The sequence below is a fragment of the Rhinolophus ferrumequinum genome, chromosome 14 (assembly GCF_004115265.2).
Source record: "Rhinolophus ferrumequinum isolate MPI-CBG mRhiFer1 chromosome 14, mRhiFer1_v1.p, whole genome shotgun sequence".
Classification (NCBI taxonomy): Eukaryota; Metazoa; Chordata; class Mammalia; order Chiroptera; family Rhinolophidae; genus Rhinolophus; species Rhinolophus ferrumequinum.
The window spans coordinates 30,374,672-30,396,329 of record NC_046297.1 but is presented as its reverse complement, the minus strand read 5'-3'; the positions used below and the strand labels follow the sequence as shown (position 1 = coordinate 30,396,329).

Below are 21,658 nucleotides of genomic sequence, written 5' to 3'. Positions count from 1 at the left end.
ACAACCTGGAAGAAATCGATAGAAACATACAACCTTCCAAGACTGAATCAGGAAGAAACAAAATCTGAACAAACGGATAACTACTAGTGAAATCAAATCAGTAATCTAAAACCCCCAAAGTACAAAACTCCTAGACCAGAGGGCCCTCAACGGTGAATTTTACCAAACACTCAAAAAAGAAATAACATCTGTTTTTTGTCTAACTACTCCAAAAAGATTGATGAGGACAGAGACTCCCAAACTCATTTTACAAGGCTAGCATTACCCTGATGTCAAACAATACCAGGAGATTTAATATATACATATATATATACATATATACATATATATATATAAAATATAAAAAGTATAATACAAATGTCCAATTAAGTTCTATCTTCAGGTAAAGAATGAAGTCATTGGTGGCCAGATCAGGTGAGCAGGGAGGGTGGTCCAATACAGTTATTTGTTTACTGGCTAAAACTCCCTCAGATAGTGCCGTGTGAGCTGGTGCATTGTTGTGATCCAAGAGCTATGTATTTCTGGCGAACAGTTCAGGCCTTTTTCATCTAACATTTTCACGCAGCCTTTTCAGCACTTGCAAGTATTAAACTTGGTTAACTTTTTTCCAGTTGGTACAAATTCATAATGAATAATCCCTCTGATATCAAAAAAGGTTATCAACATTGTTGCCAGAAGTTCTCGAACTTGTCATACATTGTGTGTGCATGTGTGTATGTATGTGCAGAGGGTGCCAAAAAAATGTATGCACATTTTAAGAAGGGAAACAATTGTATTTAAATTGTAATGCTCAATATATACCGATAAGAAAAGATGAATACAAGACGTGTATTCATTTTTTTGATACCCCCGGTATATATGCCAGTATCCCTGAGGAACACAGATGCAAAAATCGCCAACAAAATATTAGTACACCGAATTCAGCAATATTTTGAAAAAGCTCATACACCATGATCAAGTGGGACTTATTCCAGGGATGCAAGGTTGGTTCACTATCTGTAAAAACAATAGGACTCACCACATAAAAAAAAGGAAGGATAAAAATCATATGATCATATCAATAGGTGCAGAAAAATCATTTGACAAAATCCAACATCCATTTATGATAAAAACTGTCAGCAAAATGGGCTTAGAGGAAACATACCTCAACATAATAAAAGCCACGTATGACAAATCCATAGCTAACAACATACTCAATTGTGAAAAGCTGAAATCTTTTTCTTTGACCTAAGGAACAAGACAAGAACTTCCACATTCACCACTTTTATAGAACATAGTATAAGAAGTCCTAGCCAGAGCAATTAGACAAAATCAAGTAATAAAAAGCATGTGAATTGGAAACGAAGAAGTAACCTGAGTATTCATCGGTAAATGAAGGAATAAAGATGTGATACATATATACAACAATGGAATATTACTCAGCCATAAAATAGAGAAATGTTACCATCTGTGACAACATGGATGGACTTAGAAGGTATTAGGCATAATGAAATAAGTCAGAGAAAGATAAATGCTATGTTATTTCACTTATATGTGGAATCTTGAAAAACTACATGAAAAAACAAACGAAGAAACTCACAGATACTTAGAACCACTTGGTGGTCGTTTGATGGGAAGGCATTTTAGGTGACAGGTGAGAAAGTTTAAAGGTTTTTAGAAATACAAATTGTAACTAAAAATGTCATGGAGATGTAAAGTATTGCATAGGCTATACAGTCAATAACATTGCAATACCTATGGTGTCATTCATATTCATACTAGACTTATCAGACATATACATGCAAAAAAGTGAAACTAGATTAGTTTCTTACACCATATCAAAAAGAAACTCAAAAAAATTTAAAGCCTTAAGTGCAAGACCTGAAACTCTAAAATTCCTACAAAGAAAAAAAAAGGCAGCAAACTGTTTGACTTTGCTATAAACCGTGTTTTTTTGAATATGTCTTCCCAGGCAAGGGACTACACCAAACAAAAAAATTGTTTCAACAGTTAGGGAAACCATCAACAAAATGAAAACACTACCTACTGAACGAAAGAAGATACTTGACACTTATATGTCTGATAAGGGGTTAATATACAAAAAGCATAAGGAACTCATATAATGTAACACTAAAAATTCTAACAATCTGATTTACAAATGGGCAGAGGACGTGAATAGACATTTCTCCAACGAGGACATACAGTTGGCTGAATAGATATATGAAAAGATGCTCAACATCACTAACCATCAGGGAAATGCAAATAAAAACCACAATGAGAAATCACCTTGCACCATCAATAACGCAACAAACAAGTTTGGCAAGGATGTGGAGAACAGGGAACCTTTGTACACTGTTGGTGGGATTGCAAACTGGTATAGCCACTATGGAAAATAGTACAGAGGTTCCTCAAAAACTAATAACAGAAATATCCACAAGACCCAGCAATTCCACTTCTGGGTATTTATCCAAAGAAATCCAAAAAAGTAACACTATATTCACTGCAGTATTATTTACAATAGCCAAGAAATGGAAGCAACCTAACTGTCCATTGACAGACTAATGGATAAAAAAAGTGGTACATATATACAATGGAATATTACTCAGCCATAAAAGAGAATGAAATCTTATCATTTGTGACAACATGCATGGACCCAGAGGGTATTATGCTTAGTGAAATAAGTCAGACAGAAAAAGAGAAATACCATATAATTTCACTTATACGTGGAACCTAAAAAAGAAAATAAATGAGCAAATAAAACAGAAACAAATTTGTAGCACAGAACCAATTGCTAGTCGTCAGATGGCAGGGGTGCTTGTGGGGTGTGTGAAAAAGGTGAACAGGATTAAGAAGTACAATTTGCCAGTTATTAAAATAGTCATGGGAATGTAAAGTGGAACATAGGGCATGTATAGTCAGTAACACTATAATAACTAGTGTTATTAGGTGATTCTGTCATAAGTTCTATAAATGTCTAAACACTATGTTGTACATCTAAAATTAATATAACATTGTATGTCAACTATAATTTTAAAATAAATTTAAAAAAGAAAAATGCCATTAGAATTTTGATAGGAACTGAATTTAATCTGTAGATTGCTTTGTGAAGTATGACCATTTTAACAATATCAAATCTTTGAATCCATGATCATGGAGTATCTTTCCAATCATCTGTGTCTTCTTCAATGCCTTTTATTAATGTCTTGTAGTTTTCACATATATACCTTTCACCTCCTTGGTTACATTTATTCCTAGGTAGTTTGTTTCTGATGCAATTGTAAACAGGATTGTTTTCTTAACTTCTTTTTCTGATAGACAATTATTAGTGTATAGAAATGCAATACATTTTTGTACATTGATGTTGTATCCTGCAACTTTACTGAGTTCGGTTATTAGTTCCAACAGTTTTTTGGTGAAGTCTTTATGGTTTTCTATACACAGAGGGTGCCAAAAACATGTATACACATTTTAAGAAAGGAAAAAACTGTATTAAAATTGTAATACTCAGTGTATACCAATAACAAAAGATGAATACAAGTCACATTTGACTTCTGAACATTTGAGAAAAGGTGCTCAAAGTGGTTACCATCAGCATAATTTTAATAAAGTTTTTTCCTTTCTTAAGATGTATATACATTTTTTTGGCACTCTGCATAATATCATGTCATCTGCAAATAATGACAGCTTTACTATGTTTTAAATCACCTTCCGTACATATAGGTGTCACAATTTCAAAAGATTTAAAAAATAACGAAGTGACTTCAAATTAGTCACTTAATACAAATGTGCATGTACATACTCAAAGCGAAATAAAAGCTATCTATCTATCTATCTATCTATCTATCTATCTATCTATCTATCTATCTTATTTTATAATTGCTCCCATCATCTCTATCACAACTTCCACTTCGTGAGAGAAGCAATAGTGACCATAGTCAGGTTCGTCATTATAAAATTACTTAGTAATCATGTACCACTACTTAAAAGCCCTAATTTCAGGTATAAATTTTACATTTACCTCTGTGATTATTATCTATCTCTCATTCTTAAATGCAACCCGCAAGAATGGCTGTATCTTTCTATCTCCAGCATTTGGCACAATGTCTGGCACATAATCTTTTTCTTAAAAATTTTTTTATTAAATTTATTGGGGTGACATTGGTTAATAACATATGTTTGAAGTGTACAATTCTATACTACATCACATATATACTGCATTGTGTGCTCACCACCCAAAGTCTAGTCTCCTTCCGTCACCATATATTTGAAAGCCTTTACCCTCTTTGACGTCTCCCAACCCACTTCCCCTCCAGTAACGACCATAATGTTGTCTGTCTATGAGTTTGTTTTGCTTGCTGCTTTCTGTTTTATATCCCACACATAAGTGAAACAATATGGTTCTTGTCCTTTTTCGTCTGACTTATTTTGTTTAGCATGACAGTCTCAAGATCTATGCAGGTTATGGAAAATGACAGTATTCCACCTTTTTTCATGGCTGAGCAGTATTCCATTGTACCAGTATGTATGTACCACCTCTTCTTTTTTATCCAATCATCCACTGAAGGACACTTAGGCGGTTTCCATGACTTGGCTACCATGAATAATGCTGGGGTACATATACCTTTATAAATAAAAGTTTTCAAATTTTTTGGGTAGACACCCAAAAGAGAGATTGCTGGATCATTATGGTAACTCTATACTTAATTTTTTTGAGGAATGTCCAGACTGTTTTCCATAGTAGCTATACCAATTTACACTCCTACCAGCAGTGCATAAGGGTTCCTTTTTCTCAACATCTTCTCCAACACTTATTTCTTGTCTTATTGAAAATAGCCTAACAGGTGTGAGGTGGTACTTCATTGTGGTTTTGATTTGCATTTCCCTTATAGATAGTGAAATTGACATCTTTTCACATTATCTGTTGGCCATTTGTAGATCTTCTTGGGGAAAGTGTTCAGGTCCTCTAGTCAATTTTTAATAAAGTTGTTTGATTTTTATTACATTGTATGAGTTCTTTATGTATTTTGGATATTAGCCCCATATTGTTTGCAAATACCTTCTCCCTTTCAATTGGTTGCCTTTTTGCTTTGTTGATAATTTGTTTCTGTGCAAATCTTTTTAGTTTGATATAGTCCCTGTCATTTATTTTTGTTTTTAATTCCCTCGCCTTTGAGGTCAAATTTATAAAACTCTCTCTGAGACCAAGGTCCGTAAGTTTAGTACCTATGTCTTCTTCTATGGATTTTATTGCTCAGGCATTACATTTAGGTCTTTGATTCATATTGAGTAAATTTTTGTATATGGTGTAGGATAGTGGTCTAGTTTTGTTCTCTTGCATGTGGTTTTCCAATTTTCGCAGCACCATTTATTGAAGAGGCTTTCTTTTCTCCACTGTATGTTTTTGGCTCCTTTGTTGAAAATTATCTGCCCGCATATATGTGGGTTTATTTGCGGTTTCTCACTTGTTTCATTGGTCTGTGTGTCTATTTTTCTGCCAGTATTATGTTGTGATTGATTATTGTAGCTTTGTAATATAATTTGAAGTAAGGGAATGAGATACTTTCAGCTTTCTTCTTTTTTCTCAGATTGCTTTGGCTATTCAGTCTTTTGTGGTTCGATACAAATTTGATGATTTTTTGTTCTACAACTTTGAAAAATGCCATTGGGGTTTAATGTGGATTGCATTAAATTTGTACATTGCTCTCGGTAATCTGGCCATTTTAACTGTTGATTCTTCCAATTCATAAACACGGAATGTCTTTCCATTTCTTTGTATCTTCTTTAATTTCTTTTAATAATATCTTATAGTTTTCAGTGTATAGGTTCTTCACATCCTTGCTAAGTTTCTCCCTAGGTATTTTATTCTTTTTCTTGTCATTGCAAATGGAAATGTTTTTTTCATTTCCTTTTTGGTATACAGGAATGCATCAGATTTTTGTACACTGATTTTTTATTCTGCAACTTGTCTGTACTTATTTATTGTTTCTAATAGTTTTTTGGTGAATCTTTAGGGTTTTCTATATAAAGAATCACGTCATCTGAAAAAATGATAATTTAAGTTCTTCATTTCCAATTTGGATGCCTTATACTTTTTTCTCTTGCCTGATTGTTCTGGCTAGGATTTCCAATACTATGCTGAATAACAGTGATGAGAGTGGTCATTCTTGTTTTGTGCTTGACCTTAGACAAAACACTTTCAGTCTGTCCCAACTGAGCATGATATTATATGGCATATAACATTTTTAATAAGTAATGCTAAGTGTATGAAAAATCGATTGAACAAACACCACTATCACCTTAGGTCAAAGACTAATTATCTTTTCTTGAACTTTTTTTTTTTTTAAATTTTATTTATTTAAGTGTGTTTTTTTAGGACCCATCAGCTATAAGTCAAGCAGTTGTTTCAATCTAGTTGGGAGGACGCAGCTCACAGTAGCTGATGTGGGGATAGAACCAGCAATCTTGTTGTTAAGAGCATGGCGCTCTAACCAATTGAACTAAATGGCCGCCCCTCTTTTCTTGAAATTTTGAGACAGCCCTTTCATTGTTGTCCTGGATATAAGTCTTATTCCACTCAAATCCACACTCTATATAGCCATCAGCTGTTGAATTTTAGGAGGAAATTTAACCATGCCGCTCCCTGCTCCTACTACTCCAGGGACTTTTCATCAGTAGAGGTGACCTATGTTTCTTAAATCGACAAAGGCTCCTGGCTGGCCTCACTACGTTCCCTTCCAAGCATCAAACTCCAAGGTCTATACAAATATAAAACGTCTTTATCTCCTTATGTACCATCCTATTTCTTATCTCTACCCCATCCCTCTGATCTGAAAAGCTTTGGCTAATTTCCATTAATCATTGAAGTCTCATCTCAAGTATAAATACTATTGGAAGCCTTCCCTAACCTACTCACACTTGGTTATATACTTCTCTTGTGATGCTTTTATGTATTTCTCAGCAGTTTCTGAGGTTCTTGACTGCAAACTGAATTTTAATTCATTTTTTAACCCCCCAAAAATAGCACAGCATCCAGCACATACTTACTAAATGCTTCATTTATAAACATATGGACATATAAACACCAAACCACTTTTCCAAATCACTACTAATTTAAAGAACTTGTTTTACACTCTCCTGTTATGTGGTTTACTTACCTGAATTCCCTGTAGATACTATTAAAAGCAAGTGATGCTCCTAGCCTCTTGAAAGCATTGGGATGAAGTGCAAAGCTGTATAGTCGCTTGAAAAGCGATTTGGTGTTTACGGAACTTCTTTCCTGCTGTTGCGGTGTTGTCTGCTTAATGGACCATTTGAGAAATTCTCGAATGCACCGACCACAAAAATCTCTCAAAGTACTGTCATCGGGATCCACAATTCCATCCTAAAACAAAGCATTAAATGATAACTGAATATCCTGGCCTGTCTCGGAGCATAACTAGAATGTTATAAAAATTTATTTAGAACACAATTCAAAAAAATAAACACTAGTAATACTAATCGGATCGCCTAGAATCTAGACTAATAAATTCTTTTTGACATATTAAAAACACTATCTTTTAAAGAAATCAAGAAACTGAAAAGTCTATTAAAAAAAGAGAATAATTATGTAACAAAGTACTCTTCCCTTTCCCTGAAGAAACACAATGAGACATCATAAGAACACATCATAAGAATTTTTGTCATTTATTTGACCTCGTAACAGTATGAGATGCTTTACTTAACTGATGTTAAAGAGAATAAGATCCTTGCAAGTTCCAAAGAAATTGTACTGCTACATAAAGACAAATCATATAGAGATGTGGTTTTGAAAATATAACTTTCTATAAGAGCAGTCTGCACAAAGGTACAGTCTCTAAATACCTGGGGAAAAAACAAACAGCTAAGGATATCTGAACATGTTTGATTCCCTCTAGGCATTATTTCCTCTCAGAGCTATAATGAAAAAGTAACATGAAAAGTGCACTGAATACTGAACTAGGGGTTCTCTCTGCCTAACATCCCTAGTTATTTGTTACTTCTGTAATGCAATATCTTTCATTACAGTGTTAATTAGAATTCAAAAAGGTTAAAAATCATGGCAATGCAAAGAGGTGCTACTGACTGCTTCTCAGAGCAGGTATATGACATATGTGTTGACATTAGGGAATTAGCAATTCTTATTAGGAGATTGATAGATGCTCTTTCACTTCAGAGTGCTGTACTACCAATTTCAAATTTTCTTCTTCACCTTTTCTTGTCTCAACTATCTCATTTTATGATACCATTATCTTACCTGATTTCTTTCTTAAGCTGTCACTTAAGTTACTTTCAAGGTTTAAAAGGGGAAAAGAAAGAGCGAAGACAGAAATTTCAGAATACAAACATTGTATAATGTTTTCTTGATTTATTCAGATTGAATAAGTCAATCTGAATTCAAATAAGCCACAACTTAAACGTGTGTATTATAGGTAGGATTCACGGGTAGACACTGCAGAGAATTAAACCACAGATATAATTATGTCACCATTCTAATCAAAAATGTTTAGTAATTCCTCACTGCCCCACAACATGATATCCAATTAGGGTCAATCTAAGAGTGAAAGGAGTACAGTTAATAATTACATACTCACCAGGCATAATCTGGACTCTCCTGGTCAAATTGGAATGTATGGTTACCCTATATACAACGTTCTGCTATTCTGTCCCAATACACCTTTCCCAGCCTCGCACAGTGCTCCAATGCAAGCGAAACTCAAAACAGACCTATTCCTCACAAACACACCAAGCACTTAATGCCTTTATTTCCTCTATATGGATGTCCCTGTCAAATTCCCTACTTCCTCTGGCTCATCTCAAACTTAACAGAAAGTAACACACAGATTCGAACTAGAATCAATTTGCAAATCCATACAAGGACTTTGGACAAACCTGATAGGTGTTTAACTGGGGCTTTTGATTCTGAAGTCAATATACAGCAAAACCAAATTATAGGATGAAATAATAGGTAAAATCAAATGATATTTAAAGGGATCAAATTTAAAGTTATTTGCACAGATTCAGAAAATTATAATAAAATAAATGTCAAAAGACACTAAGGCTTTAGCTGACCTCATTTATCTCTGCCCTTAGTGAACCTGTGACCAAATCCTAACAATTCTACCTCTACAGTCTAGGATACTTCTACATAAATGGTGAGCTACTATTTCTAGGGTCCTTTAGTTCAACCTAATTGCAGGAGAAATCTGGATAAGCTCAAAATCTTTCTTTTACTCTTATTATACTATAGATATTTTAAAAAGAAGGATACTACAACTTTGATAAAAGTCCAAGAACATTCTTATTCACTTCTTCCACCCTCCACACACACACACACACACACACACACACACACACACACAGAGACACACACCCTTAATACAGACGAAGTCAGTCAAATTTATAATCATTCTCCCAAAAAACAGAAAAGAAACAAAAATATGAATATTTGCTTACAGATACTTAAAAGTATCACTTAAGTAAATAAATAGGGCATTCTGACCATTAAAATACCATTTCACCAATTTTCTTAAAACAAAAGAAAAAACACAGTACGATCTAGCTAAATATTACATTTTGATTATTTTGACAGGTAACTTTTCTTAAAGAACTAAACATAAATCAAATGTAACTAGTCAATGGGAATAGAGGAAAAAGATTCAACCATTACTCACCAATATCGTTTCTAGTAAAGCAACAGTATCCTGACTTTCAAATTTCTTATTGTTAGTGAACCAGTGAATCAGTTGCATAACTAGTGGCGCGTATAGTTGCCTTGTCACCTGAGGAAAAAAATACATCTAGAGTTTTTCCTCATATTAAAGCAAGTTTATACTGGAAAAGAGTTCCATTTAAGTGGCAGGGGCAAAATTAAGGACAATACTACCATGGTTATATTAGTTTCCTTTCCTAATTAAATTCTATGATGAACATGTTCCTTCTATTTTCTTCTTCCTAAAAGTCCAGAAAAGGAAAATACGCTACTAAAACTCATTATTCCTCTAATTAGGAGGGCAATTAGGGTATTGTGGTTTTCTAGTATTCCTCTTTATTAATTTGTTCCTGAACGTGCACGAGGTATTCTGGATAGAGACATTACTATTACTCAACTAAAAAGTAAATAATAACTTCGTGGTTCCCTACACACTGATTTATACACTTGCAGTGACAAAAAGAAAGCCAGACCAATGTCCTACGCATATGAACTTCAAAGCCTGTGTAATAAAAAGAAGACATTCAGGACAAAGAGGCAGCTGTTTCTCCCACCCCTGCCAAAAGGACAAACTTTATAACTTGGAGATGGGATGCAAAGGATCCTGAGTTCTCAATCTAACCTTGCAGAATGTAAACAAAATCTCTACAGGGGCCAGATAGTACTGTGGATCTCTGACGTTTACAAACCAGGGTGTCTTCCAAGCCAGGGCTCCTTCCTTCTGAAAGGAAATACGCAGGGAAACAGAGCTCACGGTTCTGGAACCTTGGGAGCTTAACCTAGTGTCCTAGTCTGGTGTGACCATGTGATCATCTTGAAGAAATAAAGGAAGTTTTATTATCCTTTTGGATCAGAGCAATTACCCAGGCAAATGTTTACAGATGTAATCATTATATATGAAGAGTAAAATCTTTGAAGTGAAAGTGATGGGAAACATACCCTATCTTTACATCTTATACATTTCTGTGTTTCACAAGGCTAGGGCTCCTACAGGAGCACTGAGAAATACAGGAGAGTTTTATTTCCCAAATGATATCGAGCTCAAGAATAAAGCACCATGATATGAATTCCACCACCTCAAAAATCATGTAAAATGTCTCAGGACTCCAACCAAACAACACAGAGTCCTCTTGCACCTAGATATTTTTCGATAAAAAAAAGTATCTTTCTAACCTTTGAAGTGATTTTCAGGATTAAACAAGAGTCTTACCTTTCAGTCTGAAAATTTAAACTGATCTTAAAGCATCATTTTTTTCTTCAAAAGAATTATACTGTTTTATTCTTAGTACATAAGTTATGTGTGTATATACACACACACCTTACAAAAATTGTGTAAAATGTAGAAAACCATCCACCTACAATCCTATATTTCAAAAGTGCTAACTTTCAAAATATTTGGTTTATACACATTTAAGTATATATACATGTGTAAAAATAAACATACTTTTTTGTAACCATTTCCCTCTTAATTTTAAATATTTTCCACATAAATACATAAGCTGTATCAATGTTTTTATGAGCTGCCTGGTATCTCATACTGTGTGTCTCCAAAAATAAGACCCAGCTGGAAAATCAGCTCTAATGCGTCTTTTGGAGCAAAAATTAATATAAGACCGGGTCTTATTTTACTATAAGACCGGGTATAATATAATATAATATAATATAATATAATATAATATAATATAATATAATATAATATAATATAATATAAAATATATCAGGTCTTATATTAATTTTTGCTCCAAAAGATGCTTTAGAGCTGATTGTCCGGCTAGGTCTTATTTTCAGGGACATACAAGTATATGCAAATACGATGATCCAGTTACTCAAATCCTGTTGTTAGAATTGCAGGTATTTCTAATGTATAACTAATTTAAAGAAATCACAGTGAAAAGTGTAATATACATTACTCTGAGTACATCACTAATAATGAAACTGCGAGACAAAGGCGCAGGTCACCAAGCGTTTTGCTCTGTACACAGAGAGCCTGGGCGAATCCATACTCCCACAAGCCAGAACATATAGGGCCCATTCTCCACATGCTTGACAATACCAATACTATCAGTTTTCTAAATATTTGACAAAAGCTGCAAACAATATTTTAATTTTAATTTCTTCTTTTACCAAAAAAGATGAATATTTTAAGTTAATTGACCACATACACTTCTTTATGAGCTGCCTGTTTTTGTTCTTTATCCATTTGCCCATTTTTAGATTTTATATCTTCAGAATGTTGCAAAAATAATTTTACCACATTATGAATTTTAAAATTCTGTTTTGTATCATTCAGTAGTTTTAAATATTTGTAAAGTTAAAACTATTACTATATTAGCATATTCTGTATGTCTGTCTTCAATATCTTGTAGGAAAATGTCCCTTCCTATGCAAACTTTACAGAAAAACAATTTTATGGATGCCTTTCATGTAACAGTAACAAAATCCATCCAAGTAGCAGAACTTGAATGTTGTATACAAAAGAAAGCATTTTTGAATGCTATGATCTTACTTTATACAAATAAAACAAAATAAATATGCATGTTTGTAAAAATGTGTTTTGCAAAGATCTGGGGGTATATTATTTGCAGAGGATAAAGTGGCTTTTCCTAGGGAATAAGAGTGGGAAAGAGGTGATGATATGGATGTTCACTTTAAGCTTAACGTTTCTATATTAATTTATGTACTTTATCAATGAAAAAGACCACTCCAATCCAGAGACACAAATGCTAAAATTCATCACGTTTTTCTGTAATGTATTTATAGTTTGTTTTTCCTTTTAAATCTTTTTAATTTGAAATTAATTTTTCATGTTAGTCTATTACCTGATATGATTTATTAAATGATCCATTTCTTACTAACTTAATGCCTTTTCTACAAAATATACAATTTTTACGTACACATGAGTCCACTTCCTAACTACTAGACAGACACTCCCCACTGATATATCTGTGCACTAGTTCAACCTTGTTATAATTAAGGTGGCTTCTTTTAACATGTTATGGCAAGACTCCCTTTAGCACTCCACCGTTTCAAAATTTTTCTTGGTTAAGCTCAAGCAATTATTCTTTCAGATTACTTTTTAGGTTTAAAATGTAATTAATTCTGGGCTTTTTGCTGGGATGCTACCAAACGCTGACTGATTTGGGAAGAGCTGGCATTTTTTCAATATTGATTCTTCTAAGTCAGTTATACAACATATTCATTTTATATTCATAAAATACGTTTGCCTGGCATATTGAAGCTTATTCCTAGGCATCATATATGCATATTTCATGCTATCATGAATGGGATGTTGTAGACACATTTTCCAAGTGGTCAATACTAATACATGACATATATGAGAATACAGATACACGAGAATTCACCAGCTTCTCCCTTTATGAATGCTTAGTGTTTATCAGTTGATACTCTTTGGCTTTCCAGATTTAAAAACAAACTATAGTCAAAATAATAATCCTTTCACCTTCCTTTCTAGTGTCCCTGCCCTCATAAAACTGACAGCTTGATGAGAAGATCAGATACTAACCACTGTAAATAACTAACTAAATACAGGTGAAGATATACTGAGTAACCAACTACTCCAAGCCACAGGCACTACTCCTGGTAGGTACTGGAGCCACTATGAACAGATGTAACTGCTTCTCATCAAAGGTTTCTGTCCTGTCCAAAGCACAAGGCAGCATTAGTACTTCATGACTGGGGATGACTTGGCTCTGACATTCAGACAGACATTCTCTATCATATTCAGATAATATTAAACTAGTCCTGGTTTATGAGGAGCTAACAAATGCCCTTTAGGCTCACTGCTTGTGAAATCCATTTCTGTGGTAAATTTCCAGTTTTATAAAAAAATCCTATCTAATAATGATGTATCTCAATAGACTACTGAATTGTATTCATTCGTATATATTGAAGAATTTTTCATCTATACTTATGTTTTTCATTTCATTTTCGTTTTTGTGCGTGCAACTTGATATAAAGTTTATGTTAGCTTCATAAAATCAACTGAGAATTCTATTTTTTTCTGCTTCATGACAGCCATAAGAATGTGTCCATAAAGTCATCAGTAATAGGCCACTTGCCAACATTTCCAATCTCTTCCATGACTACTGGCCATGGTTACATCTCTTCTTCACCCCATGAAAGACTGAGTCCCTACATGTGTGGGACGTTAGCTAACTCAGCTTTAGATGACTAGCCTAGACTCTCAGTAACCCTTAACTAGAACAGTGATTCCCAAATTTTTTGGCAAATTAAAAATCACTAGGACAGCTTTTAAAAGTCACCATCCCCAGATCATATCCCTGCGGGATTAAATCAAAGTCTGGGGACAGCAGCCAGGTAGCAGTATTTTTTTAAAGCCTCCCCAGGTGATTCCAATATGAAGCCGGCTTTGATGATCACTGAACTAGACAAAACTTCAAAAAAAAAGTTTTGCAATTGTTTCAGATTCAAAATCATTCACTTACCTGATCTACATCACATGCAAGTCGAAGTAGCACAGGAAAAGTTCGCTTATAGAGTTGGTACATGGGTGGGGAACCCTGACCACTTTCAGGCATTTGAGTGGCTTTTCCCAACATAAACATAACCACGCTATGTAAAAGTTCACAAGCTGCGACCTGAAATAGGCCAAAAGTTCAATAAAGTTTAGGTTTTCATGTTTACAAGATAAGAATATTTCGAAATCATATTCAATTTAGTCCTTTAAAAACGATCGTACCCAAATGTAAATTAACATCCCAGTAGCACTTCTTGTATAAAATTAATGCTTCTGTTCACTTTGATCTTTAACTACGTTAAGAACTGAAACTTAAAAGCTTTAGACATTGGACTAACACATTCATAAGAAATATATTTGAATGCTGCCATATCACAGAACTTTGCTTGATTTGTTAGTACATTTTCAACTATCTCTACTTTAGTGAACATTTGAAGCACTCTGAAAATTTACAAATTAATATAAAAACTTGAGATTATCTGTTTCTAATCTCCCAGATTGAGGAGATAATCAAGCACAGATTGAAAATCATTTTTAAATGCCCTTTTACAGCATTTTCTTGTATGAAGAGCTTTTGGTATATTAATGTTTTGCTAGGTTATTATCTGTTAAGATGATTTATGTTTAACTTTTATTTATCAATGACATCTACTTCGGCTAGTTAGTTTTCTAATTACTATATTACAGAAAATAAAAAATTACTGATATTCAAATGGCTGAAATATATTATCTATTTCCTAACAAATATTATGTCTTAAAAAAATAGACTCTAAATAATGAATGAAATGAAAAATAAAGTACTTTAGTTTGTCTGTCACTAGCTGAAAGAGCTAATTCTGTGATCCGAGGTAAGAATATATCCAGATAAATGACAGGCTTCATATCTATAAATGGTACTGCAAAACTGAGTCTTTTTTCTGTGTCCCATGCTACACATTTCTTCATCTTTTCATCCAAGGATGCAGCTGTTAAAAAGATTAAGAAGAACATTTTTTTTTCCCATTCAAAATCTAATTGCTTTACAATTCACTTAGTGAAACCAGGGTACTTTATTATACTTTTAAGTTAAGCACTTTATTCATCTTTCCTTTTTTGTTTTACTTCAGACATATAACTTCAACATTAGAAATCACTGATACTATTTCTTAATTTAATTTAAAGTAAAATTATTTTTAAACAAGTCTAACAGTCTGGGATAATTTCCAGTTTCAGCAAAGAGTTATTTACTGAGGTATTCTGTGGAAAAATCATACACACTTTTATTAAAAAATCTCTTTATAACAATTATTTTCCCAATATAGTCTGTAACTTCCTAAATAACCCAAAGTTACTTAAGTTATTTAATATGAAATTTCAAAACTTAAAATAAAGATGAATTTCAAAAATGTTAATTATCAACAAAAACAATGTAAAAATATCCAAATATTAACAATATAAGGTTCAAAAAAGATTGACTTTGAATTCTTGACACATTTAAAATAGCAAAGAAAGTCAAACTGGATTCTGTTTCAAGATGGAAAACATGCTTAAGAAACCAAACCAGAACATTTTGCCTGCTAGTGTACTGAATTATTCAGAATGCATGGGTATAGTCAAAGCACTTCACTAGCAATTATTCTTTGTAATCTTATTTGAAAATATATAAATCACATATAAGAGCGAATATCTATCTATTTCATGATTTGTATATATCCAAATTAAAGTACAAATATTATGTATAGAGGTTAATTTATTTTAAAGGAAAGTTTATTTACCTGTTACAAGATTTTTGTTTACTTGTCCTCCTAGAGTACCAAGCATTTGTACCACTCTAATCCTTATTTCTTCTAAGGACAGTGCTTCATTCTGCAAATGTGAACAATTGTATTATATATGAGAGACACATCATATATATATATTTAATGAGAGACACAACCAAGGAGACAGACCGGTGTCCTCAGCTTGTGATCAAAAGATGTGAAACCCAAGTGATACCAACTCTGAGCTATGCTTTTTTCAGCTTGGTATAAGATATCTTCTCACAGCATTCTCTGTGACTGGTCACACCTTTGGGGAAGCTTCTTAAAAGATATCATAGATTCATGATCAGGAGATGGTATGCCTCAGCCAGGCTTCCTGAGTTTATATCTTGGCTCCTCTACTTCCTTCTTGTGTGATGTTAGGTAAAATCATATAAACATCTCTGGACCTCAGTTTGTCCACCTTAAAATTGGAATCATACTACTACCTATGTGCTAGGATTGAAGTGAAGTTTAAATAAGTGTTTGGTACATTGTAAGCACTTAATAATGGTAAGCTGTTAATATTTTCTTCTGGAAACCAAAATAGCTTTCGTAGCTATTCTAAAATCAGATATAACAAAGAAGAGAAATTTGAAATAGAAAATTATATCATACAAAAGAGCTAAGTTAACTATACGATGATAACTAAGTTAAAAATTAAAGAGAATTATGAAAGGAAAGAAAAACTATTTTACAACCCTCTCTAATATTGATGCCTCCCAATGGTTCATTATATCCCACACAATGCTCCTGTTAATTTTATTGCCAAATTCATGAAAAGAAGTCACATCTCGTCCAATTTCAATTAGATGTCCATTTCCTAGGCCAACAATTCCAAAATTTTACTAGGACACTTAACGACCTTGAAAGATACTGAAGATCCCTAAAGATTTTGTGTGGGTTATATTTATCAATATTTACCATATTAGAAGTTACAACTTAGAAATTATTTAAATAGTGGCTTTATTTAAAAATACTAAACTCATTACATGTTAACAAGTGAGATATTTTTAGGAAAAGTAACTATATTTTCCAAATAAATGAAAAACCTCAAAAACTAGCATTGTTTTGTATCTGTGCAATTTCTTTATTGTCTGGATCACTAGAAGACAGCTCTTGTGATCTTGTTAGGGCTGTAGTTGGAATCCGTAGAAGACGGGAGGAGTATTTTGATAGTCTTTTTTTTTAGATAATTGTGATTATTCTTTGATACTACACCAAAACTGAACAAGTGATAGTTTCTTAGATTAGTTATGTGCAATCTGAAATTAATTAATTTTATATACTCTATTACATTAAAATCCATTGGTTTATCCTGAATGTTAACTTTTTTTACCCATGCATGATTTGGTAATATACTGCTCGTCTGAAATTATTGGCTCACTGTGTTATACAGACCTATCAAATATTGACTCATTTCATTATATATGCAAAAAAAAAATTTGTTAATACTAAATGTCATCAGAAAAAAATCTAAGTATTAAGGAGCTGTCAAGTTCATGGTGATGGTTACAAGTTTTTCAAAATTTTAATTTTCACTTAAATGTTTGAGTTTTGTCCATGGGCAACAAATACTCTAAGATGTTTTATTAGAAGTGACAGGCTCACTGTCTATTTTATAGAAAATGTTTGCCAAATATTGAATAGCTAATTTGTCTGCCATTTGTTCTTTCAAGTAAATACGGTGTTCAAGAAAAAAACAGATACATTAGTTCATAGCTCAAAGCATCACATAAATAAGTGCTTTTCCTGAGGACAACTGTCACCCTTCACTATGCAGCAGACTGCATCACAGAATATTAAAAATATGTGTGCGAAAGGGTCAAGATTTAATAAAGTGCTAAGGAATCAACAGTGTTACCCATCATTATACCATAGTACAAATGTCAACAATTAAAACTAGTTTTGGCCTTGTACAGTGACGCTCCAGTGGTCCACACTTTGTGAACCACTGTGCTAGGGAATAGGGTGTTACATCTATAAAGAAATTTTATTTGTAAAACTGGAGATACACTCAAGTAATTTTATCTTGCATTATTTACATGTGATAAAATTTTTAAAGTTTTATAGACAACCATTTCTAGTTTCATTCAAGTCTCTCAATCAAATGCTATCAAAAATAATGAAGTGGGAAGAATTTATCTAGAGTTCGCATTATCAGTTCTAGACATCACAAGTTTTGCAAATTTTAATTTTCACTTTATACCTAAAAGTTATTTTCCCTATACCATTTCAGTTTTCTCTATTTACATAAATTAGATGCCACATTTGAAAAAAATTGTCTCAAGCAGTTAACATCTTAAAAAAAAAAAAAAAAACCCACAAAAGCTGGCCTGAATTGAACTTGACAAAATGATAATACTTAAGATCCAATCAGTAAATGACTCAATCTTACATATTCATAATCAGCATTCCTACTGCTTATTAAACATGAACCAGCTTATTTTTAATTATTCACTAAATATATTTGAAGGTAGAGATAAACAGGAAAATGAGATCAAGACAATAAACTAAATAGTTAATTTACCTACAATTTTTGTTGCTAAAAATATATTCTATATTGTACTCTTAATTTATGTTTTAAGACTAACATTTAATGAAGACTTTTACTTTTCACAAACATTAGAATCTGATCTTTGCATTATTTAAGGTAAAGAACATACAAAGGATTTCTTACTGATGAAATGTTCTTTATCTTTTTCAAATGCTTTAACACAACTTTACTAAATCCTTTTTGGGCAGCCCGAGAAAGTGCTGACACTTCCCAGTTATTCTTGTTCTCATCTGTCAACAGGAAACAAAAATTAATTTTAAATAGCATTCTTCATTTACTTGATGACTACTAGGGTGAACACACTATATTACCAAATAAAAACAGTAAAATCCTAATTTTAATTGTAATTAAAAATTAATTTTTTAGAACAAAAATGTATTAATAGTAGTTGTCTTGGTTTTAAATATCATTCTCTATAAATAGAAATATGTTGGAGATGTAGCTAATTACAGAGACTGGGCAGGCAACACATACTAAAAGTAATAATCAGAGGTAGTGAGGCAACAGGAAAAAAAGCTTTGTACTCAATTTCCAAATAGTCTATTAGTTTATGATTGTTTTTTTAAAAAAAATTCTCCTATTTAACAGCTACACAACTATCCAAGTCAGGACACTGACCTGGAGACATTTACCCACGTTTAATCCTCAGCCCCATTCAGGTTCCAGCATTGATCCCAGTAATGTACTTTGTTCAGATTCACATTACATTAGGTCTCTGTCTATTTAGTCTCCTTTAAACTGAAACCCTTCTTCAATCTTTCCTTGAATTTTATGATTTGAAAATTTTAAAATTTATATGCCAGTAATTTTGTACACTGTCCCTCTATTTGAATTCGTCTAATGTTTTCTCATGATTAGATTCAGGTTACACGAAACAGTTGTAACATCCTACTAGTTCCTTTATTAACTATTGAGTTGAATAAAATCTTTAACACATGTTCATTTATAGCAGAATAGAGTCATAATTTTACAGCTATACAGTCATTTTTCACTAGTTCTGGAGGTGCCCAGTGGTTCTGCTGACAGAGCCAGGTAAGGTACAATGCTGGAGAACACCGTACAGGTGGTTTAATCCCAGTCCTTCCTTCCTTGGCTCCCAGTAATGAATCCCAATTGACAACAGACCCTTACCTAGCTTTCTGTTACTCTAGTTCCTGTCCTTTATATAACTTCATGTTTTTGTTTGCTTATACCCGATAAGCTGATCCCAGGAATGGGAGTAATGACTGAGAATTTGGATTTATGGTCTCCTGACCATTTGGTGACCTTCTGTGGGTAGATGGTTACAGATCTATTCTCTGATGGGCCACAGATGAAAAGAGGATCTGGTTTCTAGGGTTTTTGTTAATTATTTTTTTGGAGCTCAACAACGTGAATGAGCCTCAAAGAAAAGACTTACCAAGAGTTACCATGCAAATTTGCATACCATGAACACTTTACCAAAGAGATTGAAATTTTAAAAAAGAACCAAATAGAATTTCTGGAGATTAAGAACTCAACAGAAGAAATGAAGAATGAAATAGCCACGTTAGGTAGTAGAGTTGGCCAGATGGAGGAAAGAATCAGTGACACCAGAGATAGAAATCCAGAAATGACATGGATAAAAGAAGGGAGAGACTTGAGAGTTAAAAGAAATGAAAGAACTCTATAAGAACTTTTTAACTCCATCAGAAAGAACAAGGTAAGAATAATGGGCATACCAGAAGGAAAAGAAAGGGAGAAGGAAACAGAGAGTATATCCAAAAATACAGTCGATAAGAATTTCCCCAATGTGTGGAAAGAACTGGATCGTCGAATCCAGGAAGCAAATAGAACATCTAATTATCTCAATCCCAACATGCCTTCTCCAAGGCACATTCTATTGAGGTTGTCAGTAATTAATAGCAAAGAAAGAATCCTCAAGGCAGCCAGGGAAAAGAAGACGGTAACCTACAAAGGAAGGCCAATTAGATTATCATCCGATTTTTCAGCAGAATCTCTACAAGCCACGAGGGAGTGGACTCAAATATTCAAACTACTGAAAGAGAGAAATTATGAGCAAAGAATAATATATCCAGCAAAAGTAGCCTTTAGATATGAAGGAAGAATAAAGACCATTCCATACATAGAGAAGTTAAGGAATTGCCTAACACACTCCATGAACTATAAGAAAAACTGAAGGAGGCTATTCAACTTGAAACAAAAAGGCAAAAGAATACAACACTATGAGTAGTATTACGAATACACAGATAGACCCAGGAAATGGCAAGCCTACACCAAATAAGACACTATACATTTAACATGTAGAGAAAAGCAGAAGAAGAAAAAAAACCTCTTAAAAAAACGGAGGAAAACAACAACTAGGTACTGCAGTACAGAAATCAATTCACAGCATGAAAAAGGATAATTTTAAACTACAAAACCATAAAAGGGGAGTAAGTAACGGTCTGAACCGGCACAAAGGAATGGAGAAAGGAAACATGATGAAGAAAAAGGAATACTGTAAATATGAAACTTTCCTTTACATAAACTTAATGGTAACCACTAAAAACAAAAAAAAAATACATAACTGAAATATATAACATAAAAAAAGACACAGAGGAAAAAATCATAGAATACCGCCACACTGAAATAATGGACAGTAACAAAAAGGCAAAGAAACAATGGAGAAACAGATTTACCAAAAAACCAATATAGAATGACAGAAAATCCTCATATATCGATAATCACCCTAAATGTAAATGGACTGAACTCACCAATATAAAGGCACAGAGTAGCAGATTGGATCAAAAAAACTAAACCCAATCATATGCTGCCTGCACCTCTCAGCTATAAGGACAAATATAGACTCAAAGTGTCAGAGTGGAAATTGATACTCTAAGCAAATGGTATACACAGAAAAGCAGGTGTACTCATACCGATATCAGATAAAACAGATTTCAGGATAAAAAAAGTAACAACAGACAAAGACAGGCATTTCATAATGATAAAGGGGACTATGTACAAAAAGAAGACATAACAGTCATCAATATTTATACCCCCAATCAGGGAGCACCGAAATATACCAAGCAACTACTAACAGAACTAAAGGGAGAAATTAACCAAAACACAATTATAGTAGGGGACCTAAATACATCATT

General features: G+C 33.2%; 1 protein-coding gene across 3 annotated transcripts in view; it reads right to left on the bottom strand.

Annotated features, from left to right (window-relative positions):
- Nucleotides 1–21,658, bottom strand: part of PRKDC (protein kinase, DNA-activated, catalytic subunit) — a 259,605-nt gene that overhangs the window by 185,470 nt on the left and 52,477 nt on the right. For all 3 annotated transcript variants that reach the window (XM_033125784.1, XM_033125783.1, XM_033125785.1), the window contains 6 exons: nt 18,663–18,769; nt 15,959–16,049; nt 15,006–15,169; nt 14,173–14,325; nt 9,669–9,776; nt 7,134–7,360 (listed from right to left, as the gene is read on the bottom strand). In XM_033125784.1, coding sequence (XP_032981675.1) covers nt 7,134–7,360; nt 9,669–9,776; nt 14,173–14,325; nt 15,006–15,169; nt 15,959–16,049; nt 18,663–18,769 — 850 coding nt within the window. The remainder of the gene's footprint in view (nt 1–7,133; nt 7,361–9,668; nt 9,777–14,172; nt 14,326–15,005; nt 15,170–15,958; nt 16,050–18,662; nt 18,770–21,658) is intronic.